At 37.3% G+C, this 15,043-nt stretch overlaps 1 protein-coding gene across 1 annotated transcript in view; it reads right to left on the bottom strand.

The window, feature by feature from the left end:
• Positions 1-968: 968 nt before the first annotated feature.
• Positions 969-15,043, bottom strand: part of DKK3 (dickkopf WNT signaling pathway inhibitor 3) — a 28,697-nt gene continuing 14,622 nt past the window's right edge. Inside the window, exons 4-7 of the mRNA XM_084287154.1 lie at positions 7,159-7,251; positions 5,333-5,477; positions 2,739-2,895; positions 969-1,434 (exon numbers count right to left, since the gene is read on the bottom strand). Coding sequence (XP_084143280.1) covers positions 1,191-1,434; positions 2,739-2,895; positions 5,333-5,477; positions 7,159-7,251 — 639 coding nt within the window. The 3' untranslated portion in view covers positions 969-1,190. The remainder of the gene's footprint in view (positions 1,435-2,738; positions 2,896-5,332; positions 5,478-7,158; positions 7,252-15,043) is intronic.

Below are 15,043 nucleotides of genomic sequence, written 5' to 3'. Positions count from 1 at the left end.
AGTGTATTAAAAGCATGAAACACTTTAAGAATCTTCTCTGAATGTAGATAGTCAAGTGGGAGAAGTATAAATCTCTGAACATGAACAAGAAGCAATCTAGGTTGACTCACTGCTCAGAGTAATCAGTTTGTTTGCTGCCTTTTTCTCTCAAGAAGACTAAGTGAAAACAGAGTGCAGTTTACAGAACCCTCAATTGATCTTACGCAAGAAGGTGTGTTCGTAGCGCAGAGAGCTGCCATACATGGCACTGCATTTAGCTCTAACTTAGGAATAGCCTTGTAACTACAGCTGAGCTATTCTTCTATATATTGATATTTATATATTTAGTGTACAATGGGAATCTATATTCCTTGTATTCAGCCCATTTAGCTGTTTGTTCTGCAATTTTAAATAATAGATTTTGCCCTTGAGAGATAAAGCCCTGGGCAGTCAAGTTTAAAGCTTCTATACAGAAAGCAATTTGTTCTTGTATGCATATAAGTGCACGCTTATACGGAAAAATGTAGACTTTTTCTAACGCAGTGGGGTCATACTTCCCTATGTAAGTAAAAAACTCAAGGGATATACTCTGTAGCTATGGAACACCATTTTTCAGTCATACTGAAGTTTGCTACAGAACAGATAACTTCCATTGTACACAGCTGAAAACATGTAGGTATATTCATCTAAAAAGGTAAGCAGCCTTTCTTTCCATCCTTCCTTCCAAGATGTGTGTGATGGTGGTGGGGAATATAAAATCTGTATGTTGCAGCTTCACCTATCACATTTCCTACAGGAAAAAAAAAAAAAAAACACTGAAACAGCGTAAAATAGATGTTCTTGTTCCAGAAAAATAATTCCAAATATATGTGCAGGAAATACTCAAAGGTAGCTTGTATAGTCCCTATTAATTTAAGATTATGTATGTTTGTTTGTGTCTTTTAGTGAGTACAAGTTCTGATATATTTATTTCTACCGTACTAGGGAAAAGTACTAATCCAAAAGAAACACTGATATCTTATTTGTCTTTGGAAGGTTTGGTCCAAAGATGGAATTAATTGAACAAGAATTTGTACATGCGGGTTTGCACAGAAAAGGATGCTTAATGAAGATGATGTTTATTGCACTTCTATCCAGCAGTATGTATTGTTCATATAAGCAAGACACTAGACAAAAAAAATTCTAGAAATAACTAAACTGGAGTTTGGACTTTATATCTCATCTCCCAGAAATGGGTCATGAGCTGAGTCAGGCTCAGACTTCAAACCCACTTGGTCCTCCAGACTTTCTAATTCTTTACGTACTTCCTGAATGACACTGCTCTCTTCATAATCAGATAGAATATCTCTGGGTATCAAACTCAGAAATGGCATCTCATCCATGATCGAGGGATCTTCTTTTTCATTGTTTCTGGTTTCATTGGAGGACAGTTCACACACAGATGTAGTACTGTGGCTGTTGAAAAAAAGAAAAATACCTGGTCATACAGTACATTTTTCATGTTATTTTTGTTAGTTCCTTATTAAGATTTTTCTTTTTCTCCACGCATGAAAGCATGCTATGTGCATAAGTTCATTAGGTGCTAGGTGCATAAGTTCATCTATGGTGGGTCTGACAATTTTATAATCTGATTATTTTAACTCTCCAGCTTAACAGCTTAACAGCTGGAGAGTTAAAATGAGATTTCTACATACAGTTGGAGCCAAATTCTTAATAGCATAATATGTTTGATATTGGGACACAAGATGGCAGTGGACTGCAGCACAATCTGTCCCTTCTGCCACAAGCAATCTTGACTAATCCTTTCTGTTAGTCATAATACCAAGTTAAGATTCTGTACCTTAAAAGGTATGCAAAAAAAGTCAGTGTTTGTCATTGAAGTAGAACGAACTGGGCACAGAAGGAGAGAGACTTTAATCTACATATAATTTACATCTCTATCACAGCTTAGCTGTCTTATTAGAAGTTAAAGCAATGAAAATAACAGTGGAGTAACAAACTTGGGGAGTTTATTACACAGGTACCACACAGGTGTTCCAAGAATGCTTGTAGTGCAAAACTGAAGTGATCTCACTTTTTCCTAATGGAACTGTTAATAATGCAAATAACTGTTCTTTTAAAGAATGATTAAAGCCATGACATATTAATGTTTTAGCTTCTAGCAGAAAAATATGGGGTCAATCTGCTGAATGTTCCATGAAACTCACAATAATACTGAAAAGGTCTAAAGGTCTGTTACAGTATGAAGTGTCTCAAGTCTGAACAGCAAATCTTAAGTAGGGAAACTGGTTTCTCTGGCTAGTTTGAAACTGAAGGAAAATATAAGCAAAGCTACCTGTTTTTGCTACGTTAGAAATGACCTGTAAAGCTAATCATTAGTACAGAAACATGCCTGTTCATACCTGCTGCATGTTTCTGTTATGTAAGCAAACAAAACATTGAACAGAAGCCCAATCTACCAGAAAATTGGTGGACAAGAGCTGTACAATGGAGAATGAAATCAGAATGTTGCTTCTAAACAGCTGTTACTACTACTTTGATTAAAAAGCAGTACCAGCCTGATACAAACTTCATACACACTAGAAATAAGGCTTTGCCAAACTCAATTAGGCACGTGTGTGTGGGAAAAAGCAGTAAGTTTGAGAAAATTTCAAAGCTACTGATGAGAAAAGCCATCAAAACTGTGTGAAAGAATCTGCAAGTTTTATATCTTAAAGAAAACTATATAAGCAATTTTCTGGCTCAGTTTTGATCTTTACCTGTGAGATTGGCAGACCAAGCCACTTGCACACGGACACTGCTCAAGTACTCCATCAGGTTCTAGTTCCCAGGTGATCAGGTTGAGAAGTCTGTTTGAAGGATCATGGCAACGTTCACCTTCTTGAGGTAATGGAGTGCACACAGGAAATAGCAGTTCTGCATGCCAGAGTACATTAATTTTATGAGAAGTCATTAACTGTCAGCTAAACTGAGATGACTTAGTATGTATGTCCATATACAAGAAATAAAAAAGATGGGCTTGTTTTTTAAGTCCCCTTATATATTAGGGAGCCATAACTTAATGTTCTTTCCACTAGGTGGGAGTAAGATGCTTTGTTTATGCTTAATGAGTAAGATCCATTCCTGCCTCATCACAAAGAGACTACTGTCAATACAGTGGTACCATACAACTCCTTCCACTGGAGATTTCAAATACTATTCTAAACCCAAGGCAACTACTGACATTACAGTGAATCCTTTGCAATGCATACTGTTGTTTAAAATCTGAATGTAGAAATCTCTATGGCAGAACTATTTATTTTTTTCTCAGAGGTTTCAAATGCAATTGTTCAGACTAAAGCAGCCAGGTTACAAAACCTACAACTTAGCCATTTAATTTGTTATAAGAATTCTACAGTAAGTAGGTGCTTGGCATCCTTCTTTTCTGTACATTTAAACCTGTATAAGGAATTATATAGAATAACACATGGTTTTGGGTTTCCTGATGCTACTAGCTTAGTGTCTATTTTGAATTCTGCTCTCCCAGATGTTCCTTTCAAATCTCTGTTTTCTGGTCTTCATTCACCTCACTTTTTGTGGTATGGTACAATAAAATGGGGGAGCTCTGAATTTTTCTGTAATGAGTCATCAATATATGTATACATGCAAAATATATACACGCTTCTAATGTGTATGATTCATTGGTTGCTAATTCCAAAACAGATTCTATCTTGAATAGTGAATGTTCCGTGGCTTACTACAGTTTTTAAATAATAATAATAAAAAAAAAAAGTAGATACAGTCCAGTCTGTATTAGGACAACCTTCTCCAATGTTTTACTGATGGAGAAAGGCCTTCAGGTTAGGCCTTACTTCCACTCACACCTAACCTGAGAACCTAAAGAACTGCTGAAGCAGGCAACTGTAAAGAAGAAAAATTATTTGCTGTTAATTGACAATTCTGATAAGTTTTAATGATTGTGATCCATTAAGTTTAGTCAATCTTCTTACCTATTGTGTTGTTCCTTCCTGAGTTACATGTTTGTACTGAATTTCATTTCAAGCCAAGCAGTAACTTATACTCAAAATTACTGTGAACGTATATAATAATCACGAAGACATCTTGTTCAAATTCCATAGGAGATCAGAACTACAACAGCCATTATTACCTTCACAATAGCCAAGCCTAGTACTAAAGACACTAATGGATGTGTATTCGTGATTTACTCAACTTTACAACACCAGCAGAGGTTTGAAGACCTATATGAGGAAAGTAATAGGCATTTATAGAAGTGGTCTTTGTCTCATTTCAGGATCAGAATTTACAGAGAAATCTCTAGTAAAGCTTAGCAAAACATAGATGTGTTAAGAAGGTACCTCATGAAGGGGAAAATAAGCCACAACTGCTCTAAACAAAGCTTGCTGAAAGCAAACTAATTTAGCTTGGAAGGTCTGTGCTGTAATGCTCTGAATTAACAAGGAAAAGCTGAACAGACCTACTTGCCTTTAGATTTGGTGCTTGAAATGAGCTTTTTCCTTCTGAAGTGCCCTTCCAGCCTGATCCACTAGCAAGCTGAGGGTGGGACAGGCACCCCAACTATTGGTGAATGGACAAAGTCATCTGCTGCTCATAGCAAGAACTAGAAAAACAGCAATATAGAAAAGTATCTATGTGGAGTGCTAAGAGGGTTAGACTTGTATTCTGTTACTACTAAATTATGGTGAACTAGTGTAAAAGCTGTGAAGAACCAGTGGGTAGTAAACAGTAACAAGCTGGACCCTGACCAGGCAGGATTTAGGATTGATATCAGGTCTGGTATCTTTTTCTCATATCTTGTTCTCCTCTCCTTCCTTTCCCTTGTAAATCAAGTTTCATGTTCCAATGTGGACTGACAGCATAGTCTGGAACATTGTTCCATTTGTCTGTCCAGTCAGTATTGCATAGAGCGCAGTACCCTGAGACGCCTCATATAAAACTCTCAAGTATGAAGACTATCTGTAGCCTGACGCTGATGGTCTACTAATTTAACACATTTTAAATTCTGTTTTTACTATGCTGAATGAAAATTTGACATAGATCTCTGCTTCTTTTAAATGATCCTTTTAAGACATCAGATTTTTGTGCTACTTGTTCTGTTCTTCTCTCTAATGTACAGTGTGCTTTTCTTTTGCTGTTGTGCACTCCTATCAGGCTGTTTCTCACTCCTAATTCTATTAAAGCTTTTCTAATGAAGTTAACACAGTGCATGCCCCAGGCTAAGGCATAATGACCTACTGGTTCCATAGAGGTCTATCTGCTTCACCTGAGCAAAAGAGCTAAATATTAACACTCCTGTATTATGAAATTAATAGGATAAAAAGCAAAACCACTGTACCTTTCTGAAAAGCACAGCACATTCCTGGGTTGCAGTCTTGTTGGTTCTCACAAATGGTGCCGTTTTCTCCTTTTGAGGTGGCTTTCTTGCACTCGCCCCAAACACAAAGCTGGTCTCCACAGCATTCAACATCCCGTGAGCAATGCTTGCAAATGGAAAAAACATGTGACAGCTGTCGCTCTAGCACTAATTGCCTGTATCAGTAGACAGCTAAACGTGGATTTAGACCTCGTTCTTGAAGGCAGCTGCATGGATGTGGCTTAAATAATGTAACATTTCTATTGTTTAAACAGAATTGCTTAGGTTCTCAACTTCTAGCATACACCAAAGTATTTACTGGACAGGCACATCTACAGTAGAATAATGGCACCCCTTCTATACTATTATTCTTTCAATCTTACAAAATCTAAATTGTTTTTTAGCTCTCATATGAAAATTAGTCAGCAGCCAGACATCCTGCAGTGTAATGTGTACTTCAGGGCAGACTTTTGCAATCAAGGAGAAAAAATAAATGAAACATTATCAATGGAAACCATTTCTGATTTTTCCAATGTTAAATGCAGTCCATAATTTACAATTTGTTAAGAAGGATTGCTTTCAAAGAGCAAAGCAAAACAAAATCTTAAACTCCAATTTTTAGTTGTAATAAGAATCAGATTTCATTTGTAACCAAGATACAAAAAAAATCTCTGGAAAAAAAATCAGAAAATCAGAAGTGTAAATCTCTACCTGAGGATAGCTTTGTATGACAACTGTCCCTGTGTTTCAGCTAATACACACAGCTAATAAATCAACCCAGCGAAAGCACTGTGACTTTTTTTTTTTTTTTTTTGTCAGTGTAAAGCCCTTTCTGGGCACCCATACAAAATCAATTTCTTTCACAGTGGATCCCACAGGAGGTACTTAACACTGGGTAAGTAGTAGGTCTACACTGCCAATTATAAAGACAAATATCTTGTAATTGTGAGGGGTCTAGGTCAGGAAGTTGATCCAGCCACCTTCACTTTCACACTTCACAGTCAGTTCACTTCACTGAACTCACTGTGCAACAGGAATGTAGCCAGGACCAAATTTTTATTTTTTTCTACGAATGCTCTACTGAACACTGTATGGAGAAATAGGGCTTTTAGGTTTCAGTTACATCCCAATTGATTTTTAATGACTCCATGTTAACAAGAAAAATGATCCGTTTTAACACTTTCTAAAGTATGAATGAGCTTTCCTAATGACAAAAGATTGATAATTCAGGACTTCCATTCAATCTACTAAAGTCAATACAGCTTCCTGAAATTATCGAGAATTTAAAGCATTTAAATCATTTACATCGTTTCAGGAAAAGATGTTAATCGTATCGATTACAGGATTTTACTGCAATGCCAGGATTTTTCAACTTAATGGCCTGTAAATGCTTTGAACAACAACTGTTTCACAAGAGGCCATCAGCAGAATGTAGGTGAAAAGGGACAGCTAGATGAAGGCCGTTTTCAGCTGATTGCTCTTAAATTGTTTTTTCACTGCGAAGAAGCCTGAGCTTTTCAGGTACCTGTCACCTACACAAGATAACCGAAGCATAACTATTGCCAAAAACACTTCTGTTATCTCAAAAGACAGGAATTTACTGCTTCCTAAGGTTCACATATTCAAATAATGTAACCTTATACCTTAGTTGTGATAACAGGCAGGGGAAAAAAATGCTATGTATCTACTAATACACAAAGCTGTGCATCTTCTTAGGTAATGATTTTAATTTATTGACGTTAACACCAAGAATTTACACAGTAAGTGTTTAAAGACTACATAAAATCACGAATCACTTCAGAACTTACTTTATGTTGGGTTTTACAGAGCTGACACTTGTATTCAAAAGTGGAGAACTGGCAATATTTCCCTGTTTCACAGTCTTCGTCAATGATACACTCCTATAAATAAATAAATAAATAAAAGGTGTAGTTTGCCACTATGATGGAAATCCATACTTCTCCTTGAAACACCAGAAAGAAGGTCTTGATTGATTGTATTTCTTATTTGGGACTCAAGGGAAAAAAGCTCTCTTAGTTTTTTCACACAACCACAGTTTTGTAATAGAACGATGTGGCTGCAAACAATTAGGTGGCTTCACATCTCGTGTAAATATTAATACCAACAACCTTGAGAAAATGAATTCTCTTTGTTCTGCTCTCTTGAGGAAAAACAAGCAACCTGAAGACACTTCCGTTCAAGTTATTTTACTTGTATTAGAGTTCAATCACAATTGACTTACTTGCTGTTTTTTAGAATGGGACAAGACTGAAAGAAAGAGTCTACGATACAGGAGCTGCAGCAGCCAAGAGCATCTTTATGCTCTGTGGGAGATCATTCTGGAACAGCTTTCTTAATCCCAGGCCAGGTAGCTTTATGCTGTCCTCCTTCCTCCTCCCCAGCAACATCAGTGCTGACCTCCAAAACTCAGCAGCTTGGCCAGCTTCCTCAAGCAAGCAATGACAGCCCAAAGGGAGATGGTTCCCTAATGCATCAGCCTTTGCTACTCAGCTAAGGTGTTCCAACAGGCTTCAGGCTAGCAAGTTGCTTGGGCATGCTTTTCAAGCCTGGAAGCGTTTTATGGCCTTAGCAAAACTGTTCCTGTGAGAGGGACACCTGAGTTCCCATCTCAATCATAGACTCCAACTGATGTTTCTTTGCCCAGAGGTCCCACCAGCACCGAGGTAGAGATTGCTTGCTTTTTGTTCGTGCTGCACAGGGCTAACATACAAATACTGACCAGAAATTCTTTGCCAGGGATTTTTATTTGGGGGGTGAGCATAATTAAAGTACAAAACAACTCTGCACGCTGTTTAGATATGGCATTGAGGAAGAATCTGCAATACAGAGAGTCAGTGTATAGTTTGTGTAACCCTGAAGTTTCTGGTTCACAGGGAGGACATCTTTTTTCTTCACATCTAACGATTACCTCTCAAAAAAACAAGTGATTAATCCTATTCTAAAATTGTCTTCTCCAGGTAACTATCAAGCCAACAAAAGAATAAATCTTAGCACTATTCCTGTCTAAGTCACTTTTATTTCATCACTGGTTTGTACCATCACAAGGCTGATGCTATCTTTGTGTTAGTCAGTACACAATAAGGAATTAAAAATCCCTGAATTCTCTGAAGAAATAACTTGACTGCTCCTTGGTAGATACTAATCTCACTTCTTGGTGCAGCCTAACTGTCATTTATGCAACCTTTATTGAAAGTTTTTACCAAGTTGTTTTTTTTTTTTGTTTTTTTTTGTTTTTTTTGATGATTTTCCCCAAACTGACTTTTTCCATGCCATCCCAGCTGGGTTTTGTTTCTGTATGATCAGCTGGGCTGAAAATTAACTCATCAAGAAGTTTAAATGAAGCTCTTAAATTGCTATAATCACTGAAAGACAAAGCAGCTATACTGTCTTCAGGTCTCCATATTTAACATTATAAAAGCTTCTTGTGTGGTATGAGACAAGGCTGCTCTGCATGAAGAGCAGTTCTTTGTTTAAGTTAACCATTTTGGCCATCTGAGATGTTTTCAAAGAGTTTGATTATCCAGGACATAGAACAGAAGCCAAAGCCTGATTCTTTTCAAGTCAGTGAAGTTATATGTGGGTTATGTGTTTATAATTAAGCAGTCCTTTCAGCTATTTTAGGAGATGATCATTGTTGGGTCTAGGCCGTTATCTATTGTCATAATGCTTTTGCAGCTTCATTATCCCGTATATGTTCTTCTTGTTTGCTTTTGTGCTGCTACATAATCAGGTGGGTCAAAATGCAAGTGTTCTACAGTACCTTTGAGTTTTTGTGGTTTCAAGTTAGTAGTTAGCCACTTCTCCTTAGCCGCCATGCTCTTTCTGGCCAAGTTTCTACCCATAGCTTTGTCAGCTTCTTTTATAAACCATATTCTTGTATAAACCATATTTCGAATAAACTATACTGTTTCATTCCTGTTCCATCCACTTTCAGGCAAATAGCCAGGTCTCAGTGTAGTCAGTTTTTCCAATTGTCTCTTTCCACAGAGGAGAAATCTTGCCATAATCATTTTTAAGCTCGTGGAATAACCCTCTCTCTAGCTCTAAAACCACCTAACATCTAAGTTGCAATTCTCCAGTCACCGGTTTCTCTTGCACTAATGAGTCCCCTGCCTTTCCCCTCTTATTGAATTGTGTCCCACCAAATAAGACCCCAAGTATTATGAGGTTTTCAGCTGGGGAAAAAAAAAGTCCTTTTACAGTTCTCTTTCCTGGCATGGAATAAACTTCTTTTCATAAGCTTTCTTAAAGCTGTGAAATTTTGTGCCATGCTCCAAACCAGTCAATGTTTATAATCCACAGTCAATGCAAAATCCAATAATTCTTACACATGCAGATGCATGACCATTTCTCCTTTTTTTTTTTTTTTCCTTTTTTTTTTTTTTTCTTTCTTTCTAGACCTTTTCTAATCAGGCTACCTTGAGACACAACACTTGCTAAACAAGGAACAAAACTAAGCATCTTCATCAGCTGCAATGGATTCTGAACAATCCATATTCTTTGTGGGATCCTGTAAAGTATGTTATTTTTCAGAATGCTTTGTTTTTGCAGGGTCAACGGTGTGTAAACTGGGGAGAGGCAGTGCAGGCTTCTGACATGCCCGCATAATTTTACCTGGCAGCTAAGAAATACACTGTTTGAGAAGTGCTAAAGAATAATACAGAGCAAAAGTAGGACTGCCTGTTTATTAATGAGTATACTAGGACCCACACACAATAGAAAGCATGATGGAGATGAGTGTAGTACCTGTAAGCACATACTTCACATCCTGTAGACTTTTATTATAATATTGTACCCTGCAGTGAATATCCTGCAACACGTGAAAGTGATTTGGGGGTTGAAATTTGTTCCAAAACCCTTGAGGGAAAAAAAAAAATAAAGAGGCAAGAACAAAATATTGGAATTTGTGGAAAAGATTCTCTGTAGTTTGAGTTAGGCTATTAAAACAACTACTGCTGAAACTTCAGTTTTGTTGTCTTTGGCACATTATGCCGAAGTTGTAATTTGCTTTCTTAAGGAATGATTACGCGCCTTATGTGAGATTAAAAAAATGACTGACAGTACTGATGGTTAAGTATGCTTCTAACGCAACTACCAGAAATCTGAAACAGATGTCTGTGTGAGACAGCTTAAGAATGTTCAAGTAAGACATGGTGTAAGCATTAACAGGTTTTGACAAGGGTACTTTCCTTCTGTTTGAATGTTTATATGTGTGTGAAAAGGCACAGAACTAAAATGTTTTCTTTCAGTGTGATACAACGACCTTTACACTTCACCAGTAACAAGCCTTTGAACTAGAAGGCACTATGGGCTATTCTGACAGACTGTCCTTGACTGGTGAGTGTAGACAACTACAGTGTGGATCCTGTTATCTTCGGCTCATGTAACGCACTAAGGATAAAGAGGGAGAAGCAAAGAGCGTCCCATTCGAAATTACAAAAGCAGAACTACGCAGAATGGGTTAATCTACTTTCTTGAAGAAACTTTTCATTTGCAGTGTTCTTCTGGTTTCTGTACCTCACTATGGTAATAACCTTAACATTCCCTTTTGCTGGTTATATATTACGTACTGAAATCATGTTCATTTCACTTCCTTCTTTTTTCCCCCTTAGCTCCTAATTAACTGCATGTATTTAACACCCTAAGTGTAGTCAAGAAAATACGCTCAAGACTATTTTTATATTGTGTGACTTTCAAAATAGAACCATTGATTTTAAATAAAATGGTGACATTTAGCTGGTCTATTCCCTTTTCCCACTCATCCTCCCTCCCACGTTCTAAAAGATAATTTTAAACCAAATTCTCTCTTCACTCCTCTCGTATCTTCAAATTATATTTGTCTGGGACAGCCAAATGACTGCCTGGCATGGGCTATCCTTTCCTTCCAGGCTCTTTACACCTTAGCTTAGAACCCAAGAAAGCAGAGAAAGGAGCAAAGTTATCATTCCTATCCTTCTATGGCTTTCAGGTTCGCAAGCCATAAAGTGACGAGACAAAATTCACTGACGTCAGAGAGGTAATGAAGTTTTGCCAGGAGATACACAACAAAGGAAGCAATGCTAAAAAGATGGTGTGGCAATTAGAAAATGACTCCAACAGATGACAAAAGCTGCTGAGTAGTAAGCAAAAAAAGAAAAAAGAAAAAAAAAAGAAAAAAGAAAAAAAGTTCTGTATCCTATGTGCATTACACATATTAGAAAAATGATAGAAGTACACAGAATGCAATACCATCCTATGGAAACTACTACCAGTCCGAATTGCGGTAGTGTTCCAACTCCTACTCTCTCAGTTGTCTAGACAGGGCACATAATGCATTCATTTTTAATGAGATACGAATTAATTTGCCTTTAAATATCTCAAAACCTCTGTAATACTTTCTAGCAGAGCAAAAGTCTTACTGCTGTCCTGCCAAGTACATAGCACTCAAAAATAAGGACTAGCGTTATAAAAAAAGACAGTAAAAAGATCAAATGTGAGTTGCAAACTATGGTACTAGTCACATCCCAGTACTGTGTGGGAAATATGCATTTGTATGTATGGGGCTACATATTGCTGGAGCTGTCTGCAGCACCAGAACTCTCTTCTCATCCCACACGCTTGCCCTAGAGGAGGCAGGACAGGTTATAGCATGTTTGTCCAGCTTTTCTCATGTTTGTCAGGTGTACCATAGGCAGGGCAGGACGGTAGAAATTCCAGCAAAATCTTCCTTCAGGCCTTCCTGCAACTCAGTGTCATGCTATATACTCACTTGACTTTTTTAAATACATAGGGACACTAAAATCTATAGTTAGGGAAGGAATATTTTGAAGAATAGAGTTAGAATTTGAAGAATTAGACAGTTTGGGACCCAAAACCAATAGCCCTATGCTCCATTTTTAATTGCTCCATGTTAAGAAAAGGTTTTTTTTTTTTTTTCCATAGTTTGAGATTATCAAATTAGGTGAAAATATTAATTTATGTATCTAAACAAAATTTTCCTAATGATGTTGTAATAAACTGTCTTAAAAGAAAAATGCATCTACCTTTAGATCTATTAATTGAAGAACAGTTCTTCCAGTTTTGGTGACTAAAAGGTGTGTCTAAAACCCTGCTAGAAACTCTTGGTTTCTAGTCTAAATGTCTTGAGCTAATTAACAGCTAGAGAAACACTGTACAACTGTGCCACAAAGTTCTAAAGTGCCATTATTTCTAAATAGTCAGTAACCATACAAAGATACAGCCCTCATGAAATGGTGTGCCCTGAGGCTGAGTTTCAATGCAGGCATCTTTTCTCTCTACAATTGGCAGCTACAAAGTTTCCATGATTCACTACCAAACTATGTACATTTTGAAAATTTATAAAAACAAAACAGTTCAGAATAGCTCTGCACAGCAAGGATGTGAAACATCTGTGCAAAAAGAAAAGCAGTACAAAGCAGGATTTATGTACTTAATAGCTCCTTGCTGATGCAAATCTGTACCCAATCCATTACAGAACTTACTTCAAACCCTGAATCTTAGGTGCTTTGTTCTTATGTGATACACACTCTTGGTAGCTTACAGTTTCAACAGACTTACTGTGTTTCAGGTGTCAGCCAAAGATAATACTCAAACAGAAATACATGGTAAGAATTCATCTACAATGGATTTTGCCTATAGCAGAGTTGACTGTGTGGATGACTGCTGATACTCTAGCGAAAAGGGAATAATTTATTTTCTATGAGTTGTAGATAAAAGAAAGGGTTTAAATTACATCATCAGAGATCTTATAGTGAGTATAGGAAAGCATTGGAATAAACTGCCACCAGCACTGGAGGATTTTGAAAACAGATGAGCTGAATGTCTGCGTAAAGATGGAGTTCCCTTGCTGATGGCTCTGAAAAATCTTGGACTCAGACCATGAAGGTTTTCCTTTGACTGATACCATGATGTGAACTATCTACATGCTGTGAGATGCTTCTTCCTTTCCCTGGGAGAAGTGGGCTTTCTAAGGGAACAATTTTCAGGGATTCCTCATGTGATGTAAATTCACATAACAGGCTCTGACTCAGTTCCAGACAGAATTATAAGTAAACAAATCTGAAACTCCCATCCCATATATCTTTTCACCAATATATATAATAATATATATTAGAGTATGTTACCTACTGAACAGAAGTTATGGACTTGTTATAAAGAATTCAGACAGGCAGAAAAGATGGAGGGGGGTTCTCTCTTTAACTGCAGTAGTAAACCACCATGACTGAATAGCTCACATTCACTGGTATGGTATTCCTCAGCACTAATTATCAAAGTGGCCTAGTCCCTCGTTAGGCCAGACAGACACATTCTCTGCAAAAGATGCCAAAATGCTAGTTTTGAATTAGATAGGAGAAAGGAAAGAATGAGACTTATTCAGCTGACATATAAATGCATTTATCAAGAGAATACATTTGAAGACACCACTCTACAGAGCTTTTTTTTCCTCCTATTTGCCAAATTTTTGATGAAATTAAACTAAACAGAAACAGATCAAATCACCACCTTCCTCCAACTGTCATGGTTTAACTCAGTAAATCATAGTACAAAACATCATCAAGCTGGACTAGCAGCATCTTGCACATCTTTTGGCTGTAGCGAGGTGGGGGTTGGCCTGTTCTCCCACATGTCTGGTGACAGGACAAGGGGGAATGGGCTTAAGTTGAGCCAGGGGAGTTTTAGGTTAGATGTTAGGAAGAACTTCTTCACTGAAAGGGTTGTGAGGCATTGGAACAGGCTGCCCAGGGAAGTGGTGGAGTCACCATCCCTGGAAGTCTTCAAAAGACGTTTAGATGTAGAGCTTAGGGATATGGTTTAGTGGGGACTGTTAGTGTTAGGTCAGAGGTTGGACTCGATGATCTTGAGGTCTCTTCCAACCTAGAAAATTCTGTGATTCTGTGTGATTCTGTGAACTGTACAGAAGACCAAGCAATCACAGAGCACATTCATTTGTTCTCCTCCTACTCACATTTGCGTAAAACAAGTGTAATTCTAATGATTTTAATTAGTCGTCCCCTCCTACAGTTCAGGGAAAGATTAGAAAAAGCTTAGGCTTATTGTATATGGAACTCTGTGTTTCTGGGCCCACCTCCCAGCCACCTTACATATGTATACATATGCATAATACAGATGTAAACCGGCTGCACCTTTGGCACATTTATCTGTATTCTTTATATCTCAATTATTCTGAGATCATATCAGATAAAAAAAAAAAAAAAAAAAAAAAAAAGAGTTATGCTTTACATTCATTTCCTAAAATCTTTGTTACATGTTGGTACCCTACCAGATAAAGTTTACTGGTTAATTAGATAATGTGGTTTCAGTTTAAAATCAAATAAGCACCTGCTGCAGCCAGCACATTAAAACTATATAAAGCAAAACCACTGGGAAAAAAAATAAAATAAAATCTCTTTTGCTTTAAAGCTGTTCCGATAATGTGATTTGTTTTGCTACTTGTCTGGCCAAAGGAAATATTGGTGATGAACTCTGACTTCTGTCTTAAGACAGTCCGTACTATGATCTCTTAAGAGCTGTCAGCAGCTTACAGAATTGTCACCAGCCCACATAAAAGATTTATTCTCCTGACTCTCTCTGTTACCTCACAGAGATGAAAAAATATTTAATTTCTCTTAGTTTAAATAGGTAGATCAAGTAGAGCTGGAAAGTAAAAACTTT

The sequence above is a fragment of the Netta rufina genome (assembly GCF_964035555.1).
Source record: "Netta rufina genome assembly, chromosome: 5".
Taxonomy (NCBI): Eukaryota; Metazoa; Chordata; class Aves; order Anseriformes; family Anatidae; genus Netta; species Netta rufina.
Note: the sequence above shows the minus strand (reverse complement) of the source record. Positions and strands in the feature narration are given on the sequence as shown.